General features: G+C 32.6%; 2 protein-coding genes and 1 long non-coding RNA gene across 3 annotated transcripts; 2 read left to right on the top strand and 1 right to left on the bottom strand.

Annotated features, from left to right (window-relative positions):
* Nucleotides 1-4,616: 4,616 nt before the first annotated feature.
* Nucleotides 4,617-7,590, bottom strand: LOC145947819 (uncharacterized). Its single transcript, XR_014427243.1, has 3 exons — nucleotides 7,388-7,590; nucleotides 6,860-7,060; nucleotides 4,617-4,647 (listed from the first exon to the last, which is right to left on the bottom strand). It is a non-coding gene; the product is annotated as an uncharacterized LOC145947819 (long non-coding RNA).
* A 1,454-nt stretch (nucleotides 7,591-9,044) lies between these two features.
* LOC145947818 (uncharacterized) lies at nucleotides 9,045-14,513 on the top strand. Its single transcript, XM_083057593.1, has 3 exons — nucleotides 9,045-9,250; nucleotides 13,300-14,000; nucleotides 14,107-14,513. The coding sequence occupies exons 1-3, from the start codon at nucleotides 9,142-9,144 to the stop codon at nucleotides 14,155-14,157; spliced, it is 861 nt and encodes a 286-aa protein (XP_082913719.1). The 5' UTR covers nucleotides 9,045-9,141; the 3' UTR covers nucleotides 14,158-14,513.
* A 351-nt stretch (nucleotides 14,514-14,864) lies between these two features.
* LOC145947820 (uncharacterized) lies at nucleotides 14,865-15,380 on the top strand. Its single transcript, XM_083057594.1, has one exon. It carries the CDS (start codon nucleotides 14,865-14,867, stop codon nucleotides 15,378-15,380), a length of 516 nt encoding a protein of 171 aa, XP_082913720.1.
* The last annotated feature ends 9,713 nt before the right edge of the window (nucleotides 15,381-25,093 follow it).

Genomic DNA, 25,093 nt, shown 5'->3' with positions numbered 1-25,093 from the left:
ACATCATATCTGAGGATATGAGTCGATTCGACGATTGCAAGATGACCAATGTGAAACTCTATCTGAACTCGGAATGTTATCGTACGACGATATGAATCTGGATTTCGATAAAAACAGATGGTCGATTCTGTACGATACGTATGCGCGTTTCTGCAAGAACTATTATGGATACGAGTATCTCGAGCCGAGTCTCACCGTCTCAATGTTTCTACGTAACGGTCCGTTCGTGATCATCGATTGTTCTCGACAAAACGAATCGGTCAAGAGCGCAACCGTGGATGTGAGATTGGAATTCGAGTGTAAGGAGAATGTGCCGATGAATACCACTGCGTACTGTCTCATCATACATGATCGCGTGATCCAGTACAACCCGTTGACCAACGTTGTGCGCAAAATCACCTACAATTTAGAGAGAGGGGGAAGCATAGCAGAATATAAATCAAAGTGTTATGAGATAGTTGCCATTCTTCTTTTTAACTGATACATCGAAGAGAGAGATCTCGTCATGTCCGTACCAACGTTTGTGGATCTACAGGGGTTTATCCTCAATAAACAATTCATTGTAAAGGAAGCGGCAATCCTGAGAAGAGGATTTATTTTGTCACATTATTTTTTCGCATGTCCTGTACCATGGAGTGTACTCATAAAATCGGAGAGACACCAAGCCTCATGGTTGACTCGAAATCATCATGGATTGCAATGGGAAGATGGAAACGTTCCATACAGCATGGCTCAGCGTTTGATTACAATAGCTATCATTGGTGGACCACATGAAGAAGAAGAAGAATCCATTCTCGTATATGTAAAAGGACTTGAGAAGCGAGAATGCTTAGCCGATATATTGGATGATGCGGGAAACGGTTTCATTATTGAGACCTTGGATGCTGATTACGACGATATCGAGTCTCTAAATAATCTAGATGTTAAAAACACTATGCGATGTGGAAAACATGTTAAGAATTGCGCATTACAAAATGTATTCAAAATATTTAACTGGTGGTCGCAACGCCAGAAAGAATTGCAAGATTTGGAAAAATAAAATATTTAAACATTAATGTGTTTTATCTCTTATTCCCCTTCCCCAATCCTTTCCTCACAAATCGTTTCTAAGAATTCTTTTTATCCGAGTGCCGTTTCCCCTTCTCCTAAATTTCATAGCGCCAATAGTATTCTAGAATCTCCCACCACATTTACCCCACTACTTTTAAAAATAAGCGTCACGTATATTCTTAATTTTATACGATCAGTGTAGCGTTAACCGTTCATACTGGTGGTTCACTTTTAAAATCTGGAAATATGTACTACGCTAAAAGAAGCAGTGGCTCCGGCAGACCTGTGAATAATTACGTCCCGAGTCGTGATGACACTCCATCGTTTGAGAATAAATGTGACGAGTAAGTTTAACTTCTTTCTATCTTTATATTTTTTTTTTTTTTTTTTACAAATTGTATTATTTTCAAACTAATTTCATTTTTACAGCATTTCATTGGAGCGTCGTGCGGTTCGTATACTAGGCAGACGATACGCATTGACAGCTACGGAATTTAAATTCCTCGAAATTGGTATCAAAGTGGATCCACCGAGTTACGTGGAAATCGCCATAGGAGATCATCGAGGAAAGGAATTGATACTATCTCTCGAAGCGTGGAAAGGACTCTACGAGCAACGTCACAATATTCAGAATCTGCTTCGAAACGATTTTAAAGATGCCTACAGTTTTATAAGCGTTGGACCGTTAACAGTGCGAGTTCGTACGATTAACGACGCCAAGTTAATAAGTCTTGAATCTTCAAATGTATGCATGATGATGATCGAATCGACGTTACACCGTATGTTCGATCTCGATCCTTGCATTGATGTAACTTTTGACCGATTGGTTAAAATTACCAATACAGTCGATATCAAGTTTACGCAATTTTCAAATATCGCGTCCAATGTAACGAATCCTAAAGAAGTATCAAATGTAATACGCGCTAGCGACGCCTTCAACAAGCATCAGCTCATCGATTGCGAGCTGGCAGCTTTAGTTTTTAGTCCATAATATGTAAGAAAAAAAATATTTAAAAGAAGAATAAAGAGTTTTTAAGTCTAAATTATGATGTAATTTCTTTGCATGCATTTCCATTCTCCATCTTTCTCCCACCCGTAACCAGTCCCAGCTCTCATACGTAGCTCGTTGCACGGTCTTTGTGGGGGATGACGTCATGCGGGGAAGGGGGAACGTGACGCTAGAGACTGAGAGGCTAGGGATCGCGAGACTAGGGACTGAGAGGCTAGGGATCGCGAGGCTAGGGACCGAGAGGCTAGGGACTGCGAGAGAGGTAGCGCTTAGGAGAGAAAGAGAGAGCGCGAGGTGAACGCGAGAGAAAGAGAGGGTGTGAGGCGAACGTGAAGGAGAGAGATGTTGCGGCGAGGAGAGAGAGAGAGAGAGAGAGAGAGAGAGAGAGAGAGAGATGACGCGAGGTTAGGGACTGCTAGAGATAGCGCTTAGGAGAGAAAGAGAGAGCGCGAGGTGAACGCGAGAGACAGAGATAGCGAGAGGCGCATGCGAGAGATGACGCAGTGAAGGAAAAGAAGAGGAATTTTTAAAATGAATATATTAATTTAATATTAATTATTTTTAATTATGAATAAATGTGTATTATACATTTGTGTGTGTGTGTGTGTGTGTGTGTGTGTTTAAAAGAATATAAATGGATATAAATGTATATAAATGTGAATATATAAATGTGAATATAAAATGGATATAAAATTTTAAAAAATATATATAAATGAATATAAAGATAAGAATATAAAGATGAAAATATAAAGATGAAAATATAAATGAATATCATAATATATAAAAATTGTCGGTGATGGAGGTGGCTATGGTAAAGCCGACGATTGTGGATGCGAGGCGGTGAGGCAGCTGAATGCTAGATGCTGTGAGAAGCGGAGGCGACGGCTGGGCGGGGACTCCTGCATAACAGAAAATTTTTATTAATTATTTTAATAATTTATAATTAAAAAGAAATACTTACTAGTTCCAATTTTCCACCACAGGTTCTGGTGGATATGGCTCTAGGCCAAACAGTTCCCGAAGAGCATACATGTTCTCCCATAGCCAACTGTTATTAGCATCCATTTCCCGCGCCTCTGCAGTTTCGCACCACATTTCTGCAAACATTTGTCGATGTTCCCACCTCAGCATTCTCACCCACTCTCGTTCAGTTAAACCTTGCTCCACCACGTGTTGCGACCGTAAATTTTGCACAATGTTATAGATCATCTGAAAAATATGAATATTTAATATATATCTAAACATATTGCAATATTCTGTACAATAGTTTTAAATAAATTGTACAACTTACTATTTCGGGGAGCGTACGGCGCAGAAAACCTCCAGTCATTTTTTTCACTATTTTTTACACTCACTTCGCTCGGCGACTGTTCGAGACTTTTTGATGTGGAGACAGACTCTCTCTCCATAAGCTTCAACCCCATCCCTCTCAAAATTATCGCAATTCTTCCTTAAAAGATATTTAGGAAAATGTTTCGCTCTCGTTTACGACCGATTTTCCGCGAGGGTACAAAGCTGCCGAACGTCAACGCTTTTACATTTGCACCCCTATAAATAACGTTTGACATGTTCGTCGCAGCGTTGGCCCTAAAATCTTCATTCCTTTCCTAATGATAAAATGTCCATAAAATGAAAAACAATTTTATGGCTTCGGGTAGCCATAAATCACAAAGATAATCAGTTGCCGAACATGCTTAGACCCCCCCCCTCCTTTGTCGAAACATCCCCCTCCACCCGCGTGACGTCAGCCCCCGCGCCCCCGAGATACCCCCGCCCCGCGTGACGTCATACCCCTCGCCACGGAGAACCCCCCGCGCCCCGCACCCCCCTCGGAGCCCCATGGGTTAGAACTCTCATAGTATTACTACTGACATGTTCGTCGCAGCGTCGGCTTCATTCCTTTCTTAATGATAAAATGTCCATAAAATGAAAAACATAGTTTTAATGAACTCTAGAACGCTCCGTTGACGAGCAGCCGGACATCGGCGCTTCCGTAATAAAACTATATTAACGAGGGTACAAAATTGTCAATCATCGGCGCTTGTTCTATACCTTTTTGGGGAAAATGTCTAAGAACCCTCATAAAAAAGTCGTAAAGATACCATCTACAAATATTGCACTCAGAAAACTCCCCCTCCTTTGTCGAAACATCCCCCTCCACCCGCGTGACGTCAGCCCCCGCGCCACCGAGATACCCCCGCCCCGCGTGACGTCATACCCCTCGCCCCGGAGAACCCCCCGCGCCCCGCACCCCCCCCTCAGAGGACCTGAGTTAGAACTCTCATAGTATTACTACTAAAGCGCATGTCGATAGAAATACTATCCCTTAGTTCACGTTTTAAAAAATGTCAGATTTTATAGAACATTACAAAATTACCCTTTTATATTTTATAATCCGTATTTCATTAAAATTTAATCTTTCTGTACCGATTCTAGTTTATTATTAATTAATAATGATTTCAAAATAAAAGGGTATGCATAAAATTTATATCATTCAATCTTGAAAGTAAGTTATATAAATGTGTAAATTACCTTGAAATTACTTAAGAATTTATCCGATGTTTTCTCGATGTCTTTACAACTGAATCCTATAAATTAAATATTATCATTACATTAAGACATTAATTATGTAATAAAATAAATGTGTTATATATTTATACATATACAGGGTGTCTCAACACCTTAATATAATATTTTATTAGTGTGTTTAGATGTAAAAGAGAGTAAAAAATTCTAATATAAATATGTTAAGACTGCAACAGTTTTTGAGTTGTAAGTTATCAAAATTTGCCAATGATATACACGCACTGAACTACACATATACACACGTACCGACTTGTCATTTATTATTAATTTTATTTTCAAAATAAGATTAGCAGAAAAAGTTATCACACTAATTTGAAAAAATCAATAACAGATAACAGATCGATAGACGTCTATGTTTAGTTATAGGCTTAAGCATGCGAGTTCTATGCTATATCATTCAAATTTTAATCGTTTATAATTCAAAAACTATTGTAATCTCAACATTTTTATATTAGAAATTTTTACTCTATTTTACTTCTAGAATACACTACTAAAATATTATACAATGGTTGTGAGATATCTTGTAAATATATGTATATATGTATATTTAAATTTTTTAATATTTTAAAAAGTAAAAAGATGATTTAAAAATCATTTTTAGAGAGTTATTGGTTTTATTGATGAGTTTGATGGTACGAAAATTGTTGGCAAAACACAATACTATCAATTGTTAAATTTATTTTAAACAATAATAGTCGTCATAGAATTCAAATCGTAGTATGAAATATTGAAATTGAGTGGATTAAATTTCACATAAAACCAAATTGAATAAATATATTTCAATAAATATACTTTTTATTCTCATTTAATTTAATATACAATAATAATAATTGAAAATGTTATTTTCTAATCTAATATTACTTTACAATTTATTAATAATTTGGGTTGATCTTAAAAAAATTTGATCTTAAAAAAATAATTCACGCAGTTCAACCTGAATTAATAGAACTATCAAATATTCCGGATCATTTGAATTCATGTGTTCATAAATTATTTTATTATTTTTCTTTTGCGTCTAAATTTTTTCATAATTCTCAATATATTATATATAATTTAATATTATTATATATATAAATTGTTCTAATATTTATGTATGTTTTCTTCTATTACATTTTCTTAAAATAAATACTTTAAATAAAATATTTTTCAGTTATACGAGTATATGTATATTAAAACAAGATTTAATACTTTCTCAAATAGTTTTAAAATTATTGGAACTGGATCAATCACCGATGGTAATTATAAATTAGAGATTCAAATTGCTGAGTTTGAACCAAATGATGGTTTCGAAAAGAGAGATAATATAGAAATAAAAGAATATGTGAAAAATTCAAGTAAATTATATTAAAATCTTTTAATTTCGTAATAGAATATTGTATCATTTTTTGTTAATTTTTATGAATTATGTAATTATTTTACAGATGACATCTTTTATCTTGATGTGGAAAAAGTTTGTGACATTAAATTAATAGGAAACCAAACGTTATCATTGGTACTATTATTACAAGATACAAAATCTATTATAAAAAGATCTTTTCCAAGAGAAGATGGAACTTTCGATTTGCCAACTAACAAGATTATTCGTAAATAATTTAAAAAGTATTTGTCATATTTTCAGTAAGTTTTTTGTTCTTTATTTTTTGTTTATAAATAATTAATTCTTAATTTGGACTTTGTCTAAAAATTATATTATATTACTTAAGTCAATGGTCTTTGCAAAACTATCGAGTCTACTGGCGAGATTTTTGACTGTAACTTGTATAATAACATAGTTTACTTGATGTTCTTTCAATGTCTATAGCTAAACCCTATAAATTGTATAATTGTATATTGTGTAATTTATCGGCAGGCCTATTATACTTCGTTTTCTGACATAATTTAATCAACATTAATTCTCAATTCCGATCATTTCACTTTTGACCTTTTTTGTATAATCCAAGTCCTAAAGATACAGGTCGAATCGCGATTAAAATTGATTAAATCGAAAACAAGAAACACATCCAAAAATAATTTTAGAAAATTTTAGAGAAATATCAGATTTTATAGAACATTACGAATTTTACTCTTTTATATTTTATAATCTGCGTTGCATTAAAATTTAATCTTTCTACTGATTCCAGTATTATTAATTAATAATGATTTAAAAATGAAGTAGTACGCATTAAATTTATATCATTCAATCTTGAAAGTAAGTTATACAAATGTATAAATTACCTTGAAATTACTTAAGAATTTATCCGATACAAAGTTCCTACAAGAAATGTTGGCTTTGATAATTCTTGACACTTGAGCATGGAAACTAAAATCTGACAGCTTAACTCTGTCATCTGCCATAGGTCTTTGCGAGACTATGAACTCATATAATAACATATTTTGGTTCACTTGATGTTTTCTCGATGTCTTTACAACTGAACCCTATAAATTAAATTGTATTATTACATTAATTATGTAATAAAATAAATGTGTTATATATTTATTAGACATATATAATTAACCATAATACTTAAAGCAGCACATATCAATAGAAATACTATCTTTTAATTCATGTTTTTTAAAAATGTCAGATATTTTATAGAACATTACAAAATTACTCTTTTATATTTTATAATCTGTATTCCAATAAAATTTTACCTTTCTATACAGATTCTAGTATATTACTAATTAATAATGATTTAAAAATGAAGGAGTAAACATAAAATTTATATTATTCAATCTTAAAAATAATATAAATATATAAATTACCTTGAAATTACTTCAGGACTCATCCAATATAAGGTTCCTACGAAGAAATTTTCGCTTTAGTAATTCTTGAGACTTCAGCACAGAAACTAAAATCTGACAGCTTAACTTTGCTATCTGCCACAAGTCTTTGCGAGACTAACTTGTATAATAACATATTTTGGTTCACTTGATGTTTTCTCGATGTTATTACAACTGAACCCTATAAATTAAATATCACCATTACATTAATCATGTGTGTAAAGTAATAAATATCTATATATATAAGTTTCGTCCGTCTGTCTGTCTGACCGCGAACTACTTCCACATTTATGGACCGATTTTCTCGAAATTAGTACCAAAATGTTGCAAATTTTTCGGGGATTGCTACTAATGTGGTTTTTTTAGTTTCTACCCACCCACGCACACCCACCCACGCATTCACGCATTTATTGACCGATTTTCACGAAATTGGTACCAAAATTTCGCAAATTTTTCGTAGATGACGACGATGTGTTTTTTTTAGTTTTATACCCACGCACCCACCCACGCACGTATATTCACATATTTATTGACAGATTTTTACGAAATTGGTACCACAATTTTGCAAATTTTTCGGGGATCGTTAATTTGTGGTTTTTTAAAGGTTTTTTTAAGTTTACACCCACCCATGCACACCCACCCACGCATTCACGCATTTATTGACCGATTTTCACGGAATTGATACCAAAATTTTGCAAATTTTTCGGGGATGGCTACTATGTTGTTTTTTTTAACTTTTGCCCACCCACTCACCCACCCACGCACCCATCCACGTATTCACATATTCATTGACAGATTTTTATATATGTGGATGAGTAGGGATATAAAACTTAAAAAAAACCACAAAGGTACTTTATATATCTATATATAAAGTACCTTTGTGGTTTTTTTAAGTTTTATATCCCTACTCATCCACCCACGCAGCAATTCATCAATTCATATATTTCTTGACCGATTTTCTCGAAATTGGTGTATTCAACCCACCCACCCATGCACCCATCCATCAACTCATATATTTGTTGACCGATTTTATAGAAATTGGTACCAAAATTTTTAAATTTTTTCGGGAATGGCGACAATGATGGTTTTTTAAAGTTTATAACCCCAAATCACGCACCCATCCACGCGCGCGCGCATTTATGGACTGATTTTCACCAAATTGGTATCAAAATGTTTAAAATTATTATGTTTGCGATAATCGATGAAAAATTTGGATTTTTATAAAATTTTAATTTTAAAAAAATATGTATATTTTTTTGAAGATTTCTACACCATTTTGTTTAGAATGTTCCAAAACATTGAAATATAAAATTTTATTAAATACATGAAATATGTATATTTTTTTGAAGATTTATACAACATTGTGTTTAGAATGTTTTAAAACATTGAGATATAAAATATTATTAAATACATGTATGTATTCATCCACATTTATCCATTTTATATCTACATACACACACAAACATAGATATATAGATATAGATACACATAGCGTTAAAAAATTAAATCTTATGTAATAATCTATATATAGTTTATATTTTTTGACGTGAGTAATTTAATGACTATTTGCTGGTTCACATTTTAAATGTCATTTATTTAATGAAATAAATAGACTGATTAAAAAATATGTATAGGAAAGTCTATTCGAATCTTTCATAGAGTGCCGTGAGAAAAGAAAAAGATCTGGTTGCTATGCAGCTGTTTATCGTGGTTCGTTTTATGTTTGAATCGACACGATGCGCATCGTACGGAAATATCAAGATCATCAGAGATACATCGAAATATATTTGGTTAATTACATATATCTGGTTAGGAAGGTCGACTTTGTCCAATTGGGGACATCATGTAAGTACATATCATGATAGTCGATACCTTCCATCAAGCCAATTATTTGAGGCTAGCCATAAGGTGATCATTCAAATTCTATCTTTGCCTTATGGTGATTAATATATCTTTGCCTTATGGTGATTTATATCTTTATCAAACAAATTCTATCTTTGCCTTATGGTGATTAATATATCTTTGCCTTATGGTGATTTATATCTTTATCAAACAAATTCTATCTTTGCCTTATGGTGATTAATATATCTTTGCCTTATGGTGATTTATATCTTTATCAAATTAATTCTATCTTTGCCTTATGGTGATTTATATTTTTATCAATCTAATCTTATCAAAGCTAATTAATATTTTCTCTGCCTTAAAAGGTGATAACTGAAAACTATAAAACTCTTATTCATATTTTGCCTTACGGTGATATTATCCATAATCATTTTTATCTTGCCTTACGGTGATATCATTTAATTCATATTTTAATTATATTTCCTAATTTCTTTAGAGACGCAGAAATTCTTTACAGATATATATATATATATATATATATATATTTCCTGGTTCCTGTTTTGAATCCTATAAATATTCTGGTTCCTGTTTCTAAGATGAAGACAACTCCTATATAACCTGAACTACATTCAGTCCTGTACATAATATGAAATAACGTCGTAAAACAAGGAAGGATTATACATAGCAAGAATATAGAAAGAATTAATATTAATCTTGGAATAAGAGTTAAGAAGTTACGTTCGGTACGTACAAAAATTACATTTTATTGTTATCGAACATTTTTTGGTCCTTCGAGCCGGATACCAAGCTTTTCAAGATGTCTAATATAGAAGCAAAGATCGCTTTACAAAAAAGTCGATTTAATCTAATACAAGATGCAGCGGATTTTGATATCGTAGAAATTTCACGTTTAAATCGTCAATTAATTAATACACGTTTGGATTTACTTGATCAGAATTGGTCTAAATTTCAAGTAGAACATGAAAATTTATATCTTGAGATACTTTCTGAGAATAATGATCAATCATATATTAAAGAACACGTGTATGAACGTTGTCAAGCGTTTTATGTATATTCTCGTGCTAAATTACTTACATATCGAGATGATTTAGAAACGGTAGATCGGCAATCTCGACCTACTCATTCGGAACATGTAGCATCATCTACCTCACAATTACCTCGTAGTGCATTGCCTCGTATAAAATTACCAAGCTTTTCAGGAGATTATCAATCATGGAGATCATTCCATGATTTATTTGTTTCTTTGATTCACGATAATGAAGATTTATCAAACGTTGAGAAGATGCATTATTTGAAGACATGTGTAACTGGTGAAGCGGCTCGGTTAATGTATAATTTGCCTATTTCTGATGAAAATTTTACTGTTGCATGGGATATATTAGTTTCAAGATATGAGAATAAACGATTTTTGATTACTACTCAATTGGATAGAATTACAAATTTAAAGCCACTTAAAACAAAATGCGCTCAAGGTCTCAGAACTCTTTTGACAACCATATCAGAAGTTATTGGTGCTTTACGTGCTTTGAACTGTGAAGTAGATCATTGGGATCCATTATTATTACATCAGCTCGTAAGAATACTTGATCCTGAAACTCGAGAAGCATGGGAGGTTAAACTTGGTTCAACCTCTTCATATCCGACTTACTTACAATTTGAAGAATTTCTTATTGGGAGGACACGAGCTTTAGAGAATCTTAATTTACATAATAATACTTTTTCTTCTGGATCACATAAGGATAAGGATCATTCCTCTTTTGGAAAGTCTCGTACAAAAATAGCTGCTCATGTAGCTACATCATCTAATCAAAATTCTTTTACTAATTCTTTCATTTGCCCGCTATGTGGATCTTCACATTTTTTAGCAAAGTGCGATCAATATCATTCGAAAACTCAGCAACAACGAAGGGATATTATTATGAAGCATCGACGATGTTTTAATTGTCTTGGCCCACATGTAGCAAGCAAATGTAATTCTTTAAAAAGATGTCTCAAATGTGGAAAGAAGCATCATACTTCAATTCATGACATCAACGTGTCTTCATCAAAACATTTTGGTGAAAAATCATCTAAGATAGATAATGCTCAATCTACTCAATCTAAAGAAAATCCTCAGTCACAACCTTCAATAGAATGACAAAACAAATTATGTGCTCATCAATCTGGACAAGCAAATTCTTTACCAAAATTTACGTTATTAGCTACGAGTAGAGCCATATTACATAAAAATAAAGATGTAAATTTTGCAGTACGTTTATTAATAGATCAAGGATCAGAATTATCTTTTATTTCAGAAAATTTAGTAAATCATGCACAACTAAAACGCAGTTCAGCTTCAATACCACTTCTTGGAGTCGGTGGTACATATTCCGGTCACACTAAAGGAAGTGTTACAATAAAATTACAGTCCATCTATGATCCAACTTATAATTGTACAATCGAAGCCTACGTGTTACCTCGTCTAACAACTAAATTACCGCCTTTTAACGCGTCTTGTCATACTTGGTCTCATATTGCTGGACTTCAACTTGCAGATCCTGATTTTTTTTGTTCTGGTCATATTCATATCATTTTAGGTTCAGATAATTATGGCTCGGTAATTCTGCCAGGATTAATACGAGGGGATTTGTCAACGCCTATTGCTCAGCAAACTATTTTCGGATGGGTTCTTTCAGGACCAATATCAGAAAATGATTTATCTAATTCAGCAAGAACGTATCATTGTACTTTGGATCATGATTTACAAGATCTTATTGCTAGATTTTGGAATCAAGAGGAACTACCTACTACAACGGAATCTAAATTAAGTGAGGAAGAAGAAGAGTGTGAACGACATTTTTTGTCTACTCATACAAGAGATGCTACTGGAAGATATGTTGTACGTCTTCCTCTAAAATCAAATCCTTCACTTCTGGGTGATTCAAAACAAAAGGCACTATGTTGTCTCAATAGATTATTTCAACGATTTACTTTAAATCCCAAGTTTCAAGAACTCTATGTTGATTTCATAGAAGAATACAAAACATTGGGTCATATGATGTTAGCTGATATTTCCGGAAATAATAATTCTCCTATACACTATTTACCACACCATGGAGTTCTTCGAGAAAGCAGTCGTACCACAAAATTAAGAGTTGTTTTTAATGGGTCTAGCCGTACAAACAGTGGTTATTCTCTTAATGATCTGCTTCACGCAGGCGCAAAACTTCAGACAGATATTTCAGATATTCTTATATGGATTCGTACACATCGATTTCTTTTTTCTACAGATATAGTTAAAATGTTTCGACAAATTGCTCTTAATCCTGACGATTGGGATTTACAAAGGATATTGTGGCGAGGTTCTGAAAATCAACTGGTAGCTTTTAGACTCACAACTGTAACTTATGGACTTGTCTGTGCTCCGTTTCTTGCATTACGAGCATTACAACAATTAGTAACCGACGAAGGTCATCATTTTCCTAAGGCTGTTATTCCTTTGACAAAGGGAAGATATGTTGATGATATCTTTGGAGGAGCGGATTCAATTTCGGAAGTTAAAGAGATTGTCAATCAACTTATTCAATTATGTGCAGCAGGTGGATTTCCTTTACAAAAATGGAGTAGTAATTGTAGAGAGATTCTGCCAATGTCGATGTCGGGTGAAGAATGTGAAGAATCGTCATCTGCTGTGGAAATTGAATCTACACTTTGCAAGATATTAGGTCTTATTTGGAGACCCGACTCGGACACGTTTCATTTTTCAGCTTTACCAACATCTACTACAAAATATACTAAAAGAATAATTTCTTCTGAAATCGCAAAATTATATGATCCATTAGGACTTATCGCACCTATTCTCATAACAGCCAAAATCTTTCTTCAAGAACTCTGGTTAAGAAAGATTGAATGGGATGAACCTCTTTCTCAAGACATGCAATATCGTTGGGAGAATTTTAGAAAACAACTTCAGCATCTAGATCAATTAGCAATTCCTAGATGGTTTGGTTATGTTCATTCCAGTACTTCTGTTAAAATTCATGGATTTTCAGATGCATCAGAATTAGCCATGGCAGCTGTGATTTATATAAGAATTTCCAGTAACGATGGTAAAATATCTACTCAACTGATTTGTTCCAAGACAAAGGTTGCACCAATTAAACGGCTTACGATTCCACGTCTTGAACTTGTTGCGGCTTTGTTATTAGCGCGATTAACTGTACATACTTTAAAAGCACTAGCACTTTCTGACGTATCGGTGTTTTGTTGGTCTGATTCATCTGTAACTCTTTCTTGGATTTCGGCTCATCCAACCAAATGGAAAGATTTTGTTCGTAATCGTGTATCTACTATACAAGAATTATTACCTTATGGATCTTGGCATTTTGTTCCTGGGAAAGAAAATCCTGCGGATTGTGCATCTCGTGGTTTAAGGCCAGATCAATTAATTAAATTTGATCTATGGTGGAAAGGACCAAATTGGCTTTCTGAGTCTCCATCATCTTGGCCTTCTTTCAAGTGTAAAGAGTTACCGGAAACTGGTTTGGAAGAACGATCCAGACAAGTCATGATTGCTGTCACCCATCAACCTTTATACTGGGAATTGTTGGATAAGTACTCTTCACTCATGAAATTATTACGAATTACTTCTATTTGTCGCAGATTTATTCGTTGTCTCCGTAGAGAATCACAATCAACACTGATTAAACATCCCATAACACCCATGGAAATCGAGAAGAGTCGTAATTTTTGGGTACGAATTGTACAACAAGCATGGTTTTCGAACGAGATTCGTATAATTTCTAATAGAGAACATTTGCCTAAATCCAACCCTTTGATTCGCCTTACACCTTTTATAGACCATGAAGGATTACTTCGTGTTGGAGGTCGTCTCCATAATGCACAGATAGAGTCTGACACAAAACATCCACTTATTATACCAAGAAGATCTTCGTTAAGTACTTTGATTATTGATGATGCTCACAAAAGGACGCTACATGGAGGTACTCAAGTTACTCTCGGTTTTTTACGAAGTTCATATTGGATTATCGGTGGAAGAGCACCTGTACGTTCTTACATCCTAAGATGTGGAAGGTGTGCACGGTATCGCGGAATTCGAGCGAAACAGCTCATGGGTCAATTACCATCATCACGTGTGACTCCAGCAAGACCTTTTTATAACACAGGTTTAGATTATGCTGGTCCCGTGATAATGAAGACTTGGAGAGGGCGAGCGGCAAAAACTTATAAAGGCTATTTAGCTATATTTGTTTGCCTCACAACATCAGCAATACATATAGAAGTAGTTACGGATTATACCACTGATGCATTTATAGCTGCCTATAAACGGTTTACTGGTAGAAGAGGTATATGTGCTACGCTACAAAGTGATTGTGGAACAAACTTTGTTGGAGCTGATGCAACTTTAAGACGTTTTTTCAAGTCATCTTCTAATGAATTACGTGACCTTGCCTATCTTCTCGCTAAAGATAACACTGAATGGAAATTCAATCCTCCATCAACCCCTCATTTTGGAGGAAAGTGGGAAGCAGCTGTAAAATCTATTAAATTTCATTTACAACGAATTTTAAAGGATACTATATTAACGTATGAAGAAATGACAACGATAACTGTACAAATAGAAGCAGTGTTAAATTCAAGGCCATTATGTCCTTTATCAGATGATGCATCTGACTATTCACCCCTGACTCCAGGACATTTTCTTATTGGAGAAGCACCAACTACATTACCGGAACCGAGTCTATTAACTGAAAAGACATCTTTGCTTTCACGCTGGCAATTACTTAAACAGAAAGTAGATCACTTTTGGTCAAGATGGTCTGTAGAGTGTTTACAAAGGTATCAAGCCATTTCTAAATGGTATCACCCTTCGAATGAAATAAAGGAAGGATCCTTAGTATTAATTACGGATGAGCGTTACCCGCCAGGAAAGTGGCCCCTCGCAAGAGTCATACATTTACATCCAGGACCAGACGGTTTAACCAGAGTTGTTACAGTGAAAACTGCAAACTCTATTTACAAGAGACCTATAACAAAATTATGTATTATCCCAACTGATCCTGAAATTCATTCAACAAATCTATTGTTGAATGCGGGCGGAGAAAATGTATAGGAAAGTCTATTCGAATCTTTCATAGAGTGCCGTGAGAAAAGAAAAAGATCTGGTTGCTATGCAGCTGTTTATCGTGGTTCGTTTTATGTTTGAATCGACACGATGCGCATCGTACGGAAATATCAAGATCATCAGAGATACATCGAAATATATTTGGTTAATTACATATATCTGGTTAGGAAGGTCGACTTTGTCCAATTGGGGACATCATGTAAGTACATATCATGATAGTCGATACCTTCCATCAAGCCAATTATTTGAGGCTAGCCATAAGGTGATCATTCAAATTCTATCTTTGCCTTATGGTGATTAATATATCTTTGCCTTATGGTGATTTATATCTTTATCAAACAAATTCTATCTTTGCCTTATGGTGATTAATATATCTTTGCCTTATGGTGATTTATATCTTTATCAAACAAATTCTATCTTTGCCTTATGGTGATTAATATATCTTTGCCTTATGGTGATTTATATCTTTATCAAATTAATTCTATCTTTGCCTTATGGTGATTTATATTTTTATCAATCTAATCTTATCAAAGCTAATTAATATTTTCTCTGCCTTAAAAGGTGATAACTGAAAACTATAAAACTCTTATTCATATTTTGCCTTACGGTGATATTATCCATAATCATTTTTATCTTGCCTTACGGTGATATCATTTAATTCATATTTTAATTATATTTCCTAATTTCTTTAGAGACGCAGAAATTCTTTACAGATATATATATATATATATATATATATTTCCTGGTTCCTGTTTTGAATCCTATAAATATTCTGGTTCCTGTTTCTAAGATGAAGACAACTCCTATATAACCTGAACTACATTCAGTCCTGTACATAATATGAAATAACGTCGTAAAACAAGGAAGGATTATACATAGCAAGAATATAGAAAGAATTAATATTAATCTTGGAATAAGAGTTAAGAAGTTACGTTCGGTACGTACAAAAATTACATTTTATTGTTATCGAACAAAATAAAATAAGTATTATCATGGATAAAAAATTAAATAAATCAAATAAATGTGAGAATATAATGAATGAAAATAATGGCATTAAACAGAGTGAAATAGTTAGAGAATGTGAGAATGTAATGAATGAAAATAATAGCATTAGCCAAGGCGACGAATGTGAAAATGGTAAATATTAAAAAATAATTAATTAGTTAATTTATAAAAAATAATTTTATTTAATGTAATTGTACACACATACTTTATTGTTTAAAAAATTGCAGTATTTCAAGATGAGCAGTCTATATATATAAGTGCCGTCCGTCTGTCTGTCTGTATGTACGCGAACTCCTTCCACATTTGTGGACCGATTTTTGTGAAACAAGTACCAAAATGTTGCAAATTTTTCGGGGGTGGCTGCTGTGGGGTTTATTTTAATTTTTAAAAAAATTTTTTTTTTCTCATAGAGGAGGGTATGTTTTCCTGAAAATAATTTTTTTACAGATTTTTACGCCATTTACGCCAATGTGTTTAGGGTGTTCCAAAACATTGTATGTGGGTGGTTGCGTGGGTTTTGCCCACAATGTTTTGGAACACCCTAAACATATTGGCGTAAATGGCGTAAAAATCTGTAAAAAAATTATTTGGCGTGGGCAAAACCCACGCAACCACCCAAAAAACCAACCAACGCACTTATACATTTGTTCACCGATTTTCAATAAATTCGTAAAAAAATTCAGCAAATTTTTCGGTGATGGCTACTATATGTAATTTTTTTAACCCACCCTCGCAACCACCCACGCACCCACCTACGCACTCATACATTTGTTAACCGATTTTCAATAAATTGGTTCCAAAATTTCGCTAATTATTCGGGGATGGCTACTATATGTGATTTTTTTTGTTTTACACCTTCACCCACGCACCCACCCAAGCAATCACATATTTATTAACCGATATTTTCGAAATTGGTAGTCAAATTTTCGATATTTTTAAGGGATGATCATTATGGTTATTTTAAAGTTTTGCCCACCCACGCAACCACCCACGCACCCACCTACGCAATCATATATTTTTTCATCTATTTGCATGAAATTGGAAACAAAATTTATCAAATTTTTCGGGGATGGCTATTATATGTGATTTTTTTTAACAAACCCTCGCAACCACCCACGCACCCACCCACGTACTAATACATTTGTTCGCTGATTTTCACGAAATTGGTGAACGATTCGAAATTGATATTAAAACTTTCAAATTTTTAATTTTTTAAGTTTTGCTAACCCACGCAACCACCCACACACCCACCCACGCATTCATAAATTTGTTAACCGATTTTCACGAAATTGGTACCAAAATTTCGAAAATTATTCGGGGATGACTATTATATGTGATTTTTTTAGTTTTGTCTACTTACGCACCCACCCACGCATCCACACATTTATTAAACGATTTTCACTAAATTGGTACTAAAATTTCGCAAATTTTTCAAAGATGGTTACTGTATGTGATTTTTTTTTAATTTTGTCTACATACGCACCCACCAACGCACCCACTCACGCATTTACAAATTTATTGACCGATTTTCAAGAAAAATTGGTAGCAAAATTTAGCAAATTTATTAGAGATGGCTACTATGTGGTTCTTTTTAATTTTACACCCCAACTCACCCACCCACGCATCTACTCACGCGCGTGCGCATTTAAAAAATGTTATTTTATGTTAAAAAACTTTGTAGTTATAAAAGAGAAACATATAATTTTAATAAAATCATCTTTTGGTAGTGGATTGTTAAATGGTGTTATTAAGTAAGAGCATTTATTTATTAATGTATTGTTTTTTTTAAATCGTAAAAATTTTTAAATTATTTTGTTCAGTGAGATTTTGCAAAAAACCCCTTAGAGGTGATGAGTTTTATTTACATGTCATTTCAGAAATGACTATCTATCTATCTATATCTATATATATATATAAGTAGCTGGTTTTACATATTAAATGTCATCATTGATCAAACGAATACAAATCAATTTGAAAATACAATCATGGAAGAAAATAATATACCGAAAGAAATAGAAAAAGAAATTGAAGAATTTCTAAATGGTAAATATAAATAATAATTAATTTATTTAAATAAAATAATATTTTTTTTTAAATTTGTTAATTGTTTTATTTAAATTAATATATTATCACATTAACATATAATCTAATATATTTTTTAATTAAAAAATTTCAGTAATTGAAGATGATCAAATAAATACAAATGAATTTGAAAATTCAATTGTGGAAGAAAATAATATACCGAAAGAAATAGAAAATGTTCTGATAAATAAAACAAATGGATTTGAAATTAAAAATATAACGATGAATCAATTAAATATATCAACAGAAATTGAAGAATTTCAAAATGGTAAAAATATAAACAATAATTAATTTATTTAAATAAAATATTTTTTTATAAATTTGTCAATCGTTTTATTTAAATTAATATTATTACTTATATATATAGAATATAACCTAATCTATATATATAAATAAAAAATTTCAGTACTTGAAGATGGGCTAGATCATGTATTAATAATGGCATTAGAAGAATTTGAAAAACGAGAGGAGCTAAAGAAGGAGGAGTGCATGAAGAATGAATTTAAAGATAAATTTCAGAAAAAAAATAAAAAGCGGAAAGAAGATAATAATGACAATGATGAAAAAAAGGATAAACAAATTAAAAAAATATAATTTGGTATAAAATAATTATTTAAATTATTAAATATGTGTATTTTTTACATGTTTAGATATTTAATAAAAATTATATATTAAAAATTTTTATTTGTTAATTATTATTTAATAAAATTCGCTGCTTTTTAAATTTCTATACGCTAATTTAATTATTTTTTCAAAATTAATAGAATAAATATTACAACTTTTGTTTGAGATATGCCCAAATATAATATTAATAATTAAATTTTCTACAATTTGCAATATGGGATACGTAACAATAACAGTAATATTATATGTAAAAATTATAGTTTACAAAACTTAATTTAAAAAAATTAATAAACTAACATCATAAATAATAAAAATAACAAACAATAATAAAACTAAAAAACTAATAAATAAATAATAAAAAAAATAATATTTATAATATTAATAACAATAAAATATTTATTTAATAATAAATTAATAATAAAAAAATAATATTAATAATATTAATAATAATTTATTTATATAAATAAATAATTATTTATTTATGTAAATAAATTTTTGTTATGTTTTGTGGCGGGAGAGAGAGAGAGGAAGAAGGAGACTAAAGGGAAAGAAGATATATACCTAACCTAACCATATTATCTCTTTCTCTCTTTCTCTCTTTCTCTCTCTCTCTCTCTCTCGCTCTCTCTCTCTCTCTCTCTCTCTCTCTCTCTCTCTCTCTCTCTCTCTCTCTCTCTCTATCTATCTATTTATCTCTCTCTGTCTCTCTTTGAAATTAAAATTTACTTACATCATGCTCACTGGTGTTGCACGCATTTTCGTTTATCTCTTTAGACATCTTGATTAATTAGAAGCCGATTTATACAATTATACGTAGTAATTAGAGATGTGTGACATTAACTACAAAGAACAGTTGAAAGAAATGTGGTACGCATAAAATAATAATATTGAAGATAAATGTTACTATAGTCAAGGCATACAAATTAAAGGTTTATTTACACGAATTGCACACATATACAAAAACACATACACAAATTTTTCAAAAATTACTTCTTGGTGTAATTTTGTAAAAATCACACCTTAAGGATGAGTTTCGATTTTTTAACGTGAGTCATTTAATAAATTTATCTATAATAAATTGCTGGTTTCAAATTAAATTACGTTAAATGTCATAATGGATAGGTCAAATAAAATAGAAAATGTTATAATAAATAAAATCCGCACAACAAAGAAGGAGTCGAAGGTGTAAAATTTTACGAGAAAGGAAATAGTAATAGACGAAGTTATAACGTTGAAGAGGGAGAGTGAAGGGAGAAACGGTAGATATTTTACATAATTATATATATAGAAATTTGTAATAATTGTGTTTAAATATTTGTAATTAATATTATTTAATAATTACACTTTTATTATATTTTTCTTATATGAAAAAAAGATTTCTAAGATATTAAAAATTCAATTATATAAAAATTATATAAAAAAAATTTATATAAATTATATAAAAATCTATATTATAAAATTATATAAAATAGATATAGATAGATAGAAAAATATATAGAATTATATAAAAAGGCTGCTGTGCGCCTGTAAAAAAAGGCTGCTGTACGCCTATAAAAAAGGCTGCTGTGCGCCTGTAAAAAAAGGCTGCTGTGCGCCTATAAAAAAGGCTGCTGTGCGCCTATAATAAAAGGCTGCAGTGCGCTTATAAAAAGAGGCTGCTGTGCGCCTATAAAAAAAGGCTGCTGTGCGCCTATAAAAAGAGGCTGCTGTGCGCCTTTAAAAAGAGGCTGATGTGCGCCTATAAAAAGAGGCTGCTGTGTGCCTATAAAAAAAGGCTGCTGTGCGTTTATAAAAAAAGGTTGTTGTGCGCATATAAAAAAAGGCTGCGGTGCGCCTATAAAAAAAACTGCTGTGTGCCTATATAAAGAATTAATATAAAACATAATAAGCACGAAAAAGAAAAGATTCATCAAGAAAATCGATGAACTAATGAATAAATAATTCTTGGTCATACAGAAAGACAAATAATATTTTATATATATAGAATAATATAAATATAATTATTACGGCACTTATATAGATATATATAGATAGATATAATTTTTTTATATAAAATTGGGCAATAACATATATTTGAGAACATATATATTCAAAAATTACTATTATACATATTTAAAAAATACTCTATTGTTATTTAACAATTCGTATAATATACCTACATATACGTCGTATACGGTACGACGTAGACAAGTATGCCTCAAAAGAGAAAAGGCGGAAATTTGTATAAAGTGAGTCGCGAAAGCAAGCGCTTACGACAAATACGAATAATTGAGAGTTTTGAGGAAAGGTCTCAACGACTTGAAGCTAATGTTCAAAGAAATTCTCAGGAGAGGATCAATGAAAATGATAACGCAAGGTCTCAACGACTCGAAGCTGATGCTCAGAGACATGCTCAGCAAAGGACCCACGAAAATGATGACGCAAAGTCTCAACGACTCGAAGCTGATGCCCAGAGACATGCTCAGCAGAGGGCCGACGAAAATGATGACGCAAGGTCTCAACAACATAACATCAATCACTATTCTACATATTCGGTTTGCATGTTTTTCGAGCATCTCTTGCTATCTCGAATTATCTCGGCGATAGCGTCAGCCATCTCGATTCCACCTTTACTCTTGAGTGGTATGGCCCACGCGTACTTGCTCAACGCATCGATGATGGTGAGTATGTAGTGATAACCTTTGTTGAAACGAGAATACGGACGCATCTCGACGATGTCGGCTTGCCACAGATCATCGTATCCTCGCACTATGACATGTCTTCGGGGAAAATTTTTTCTTGCCGGCGCGTGCAGTTCGTTCACCAACTGCCGTCTCTCCAAACTATGTTGTTTCATCGCTTCGTCGGTTTTTCCCGATCGTCGTTTGCTGCTGTTTGTTTTATCATTCATTTCCGTTCCTGAGCCGTTCGTAGCCATTCTTGACCCGTTCTTGAGCCGTTCGTAGCCGTTCTTGATCCATTCGTAGCCGTTTGTAGCCGTTCTTGACCCGTTCTTGACCCATTCCTGAGCCGTTCTTGATCCGTTCGTAGCCGTTCGTAGCCATTCTTGACCCGTTCTTGAGCCGTTCGTAGCCGTTCTTGATCCGTTCGTAGCCGTTTGTAGCCGTTCTTGACCCATTCCTCAGCCGTTCTTGACCCGTTCGTAGCCGTTCTTGACCCGTTCGTAGCCGTTCTTGACCCGTTCTTGACCCGTTCGTAGCCGTTCCTGAGCCGTTCTTGAGCCGTTCTTGAGCCGTTCTTTAGCCGTTCTTGAACCGTTCTTGCGTTGTTTACTTCCGTTCTTGACCCATTCGAAAATCGTTCTTGATTCGTTCGCTACCTTGTTCACAGTCGTTTCTAACCCGTTCATAGCCTTTCCTGACCCGTTCGCAGCTGTTTTTTCGAGGAGAAGAGATCACCATTAGATTGCACGTACGACGATGACAGCGGTAACGATGTCACCGTTGATGTCACCCCCGCGATCGCTGAAAGACTCTTGGCTACCGTGTATAACCGCGTAAATATCGCGTCCACTGTAACGGATAATAAATAAGTATCAAATATAATACGCGCTAGCAACACCTTCAACAAGCATCAGCTCATCGATTGCGACCTGGCAACTTTAGTTTTTTATAAAAGGAGACATTAAAAGGCCAAAAAAAAAGAGCTAAATATGGTTTGTTGTTATTTTGTGTTAATAATTGATATTTAATAAAATAAAAAATAAAAAATAAGAAATAAAAATAGACGTTTCGACTGTCACAGCAGTCTTCATCAATACATTAGTTTAAAAAGAATTTAATAATTACGAGTTGACATGTGAAGAGTGTCATAATATAATGAAATAAGAGTTAACATTAAATAGTTAACGCAATCCATACTTATTGTAGCGAAATTAACATATTAATATAAAAATTAAGTCCTTAATGATATGAGCTTGATGAACAAAAAAAAAACATGTAATATATATTGATTTGCCAAAGATGTGTGAGTTGTAATGGTCCAAGAAGTAACTTGATATATTTGAGATGGAAAACATATTCATCGTTGAAGGACGAGAAGATGCTTATCAAATATTACATAAATTGCTTTGATGGGTGTTGTTATTTTTGGAAATCTTCTGTGGATTAATGTTAATTTGATTACTAAAAAATGATTGTAAGTAGTAATGATTGGCAAATTAATTCGATAACTTACATCACCCGCCATGGTCAAATAATTTTTTTATTGTCTAAAGGTATAGAAAATACTGTGTCGCTGATTTCGCACTAACAACTAATGCTTTTTTTCTCAAACTGGTGGTACATCAATTCGGTTTAAATATGTAAATAAGCTAATCATAAACATATAACAGATTGAAACAAATATAACTGTAAACAATTATTTATCTGTTAAGATGTCGAGAATGTCAAAATATGACCCACCCAATAATTTCGTGTCTTTGTTTAGATTAAGACCGTTTTTGTTCTTTTATATGTAACATCTCGGAAATTAGTCTTTTGTGATAATTGCTTTCGCGGTCTAAAATTTTAACATTATTCCAATCAAAAGCATGGTTTTGATTTATAATATGTTCTGAAATCACTGACTGCTTTGTTGGATCTAATTTTATATTTTCTATGTGTTCTTTGATTCTAGATCTTAACTGTCTTTTTGTCTGCTCCACATAGGAAGCGTTACATTCTGAGCAATTTATTTTATAAACTACATTATAAGATGGATTCCCGTTATCTTTATATACTTTAATAAATTTATTAAGGTTATTAAGTATTCTGTATCCCACTTTATGTTTCGATTTTCTCATTGAATGGGTAATCGATTCGGAAATCGAGTTGATGTATGGTATAACTAAGAACTTATTTTCAGCATTTTTTTTTTTTTAGTCAACCGTGATGAAGTTATTTCATTGTTGTTGTTGAATTTGTTCTTAATGAGGTATTTTATCCTGCGATTGATTTCATCAAAAAAAAAAAAAAAAAAAAAAAAAATGAGATGGAGAGGAAAACCGTTGCAGAGCAATATATTTATAATTTTCTCTAAATTCTTTTTATGGAAAGTATGATGTGATAATAGCAATGCTCTGTCAACTAAATTATAAATCGTACCTATTTTATGACAAATAGGGTGATTGGAATAAAAAGATAGTGATCTTCCTGAAAAGGTTTTTTTCTGGAACCAATCTATATATATTTTGTTGTTATTAACTATGATATTTAAATTCAAGAAACTTATGCAACGATCGGCCTCCCATTCAACAGTAAATTTTAATCTATTGTTACAATTGTTAAATCTTTCAACGATGTCTGTTATTGTATTCGCTGGTGCTGCTAATATGATATCATCTACATAGCGATAGTAGAATGATATTGCTGTATCTAATGTGTTTATAATAGTATTTTCTAGATCTTGCATAACTAGGTCTGAAATTATTGGCGATAACGGAGAACCCATGGGAGTACCATAAGTTTGTTTGTAAATTTTTTCATTGAATATGAAATAAATAGATGATAAAACAAAGTTACCCAGTGAGCATTATTGAGAGGAAGAGCTCTTTAAGAGAACTTTTGAAGACTTCATTAATATTTCTCAAAAATGATATTAGTAAGTTATCTTTTTTTTTTTTTTTGTAAGATATCTTTCAGAAGAGCTCTTTATATTGTCTATTCATAGATGTCTGTAGAGTCTCTAGCAAGCGTGCTATTTTACGAACGCCGCACATGGGCAAGCCTTATATACGTGTGTGAACTGCGTGCTCTGAGTTGAATTTCAAGGAGATAGCATTTACGTTCTTCGATATTAACGTTTAATCTTTCTTTCTTAAATTATAAATATTATTATTAAATATGTATTTGAGCATAAAATAGGGATTATATATTTTCATATATTTTTTTGTTATTTGTTCTATGTTGCCTCTATATCCAACCAAAGAAGGGTTACGTCTGCAAAAGCATGTTGCAATCATAAAGTTTTTTTTTTATTCAAAGTCTATGGGCATTTTGAAACCTGTTTTA

Source organism: Prenolepis imparis, unplaced genomic scaffold (genome assembly GCF_030444845.1).
Source record: "Prenolepis imparis isolate NDT839.2.m4 unplaced genomic scaffold, iyPreImpa1.0 SCAF_156, whole genome shotgun sequence".
Taxonomy (NCBI): Eukaryota; Metazoa; Arthropoda; class Insecta; order Hymenoptera; family Formicidae; genus Prenolepis; species Prenolepis imparis.
The sequence above is the reverse complement of the archived record's forward strand: the minus strand, read 5'-3'. Positions and strand labels throughout refer to the sequence as shown.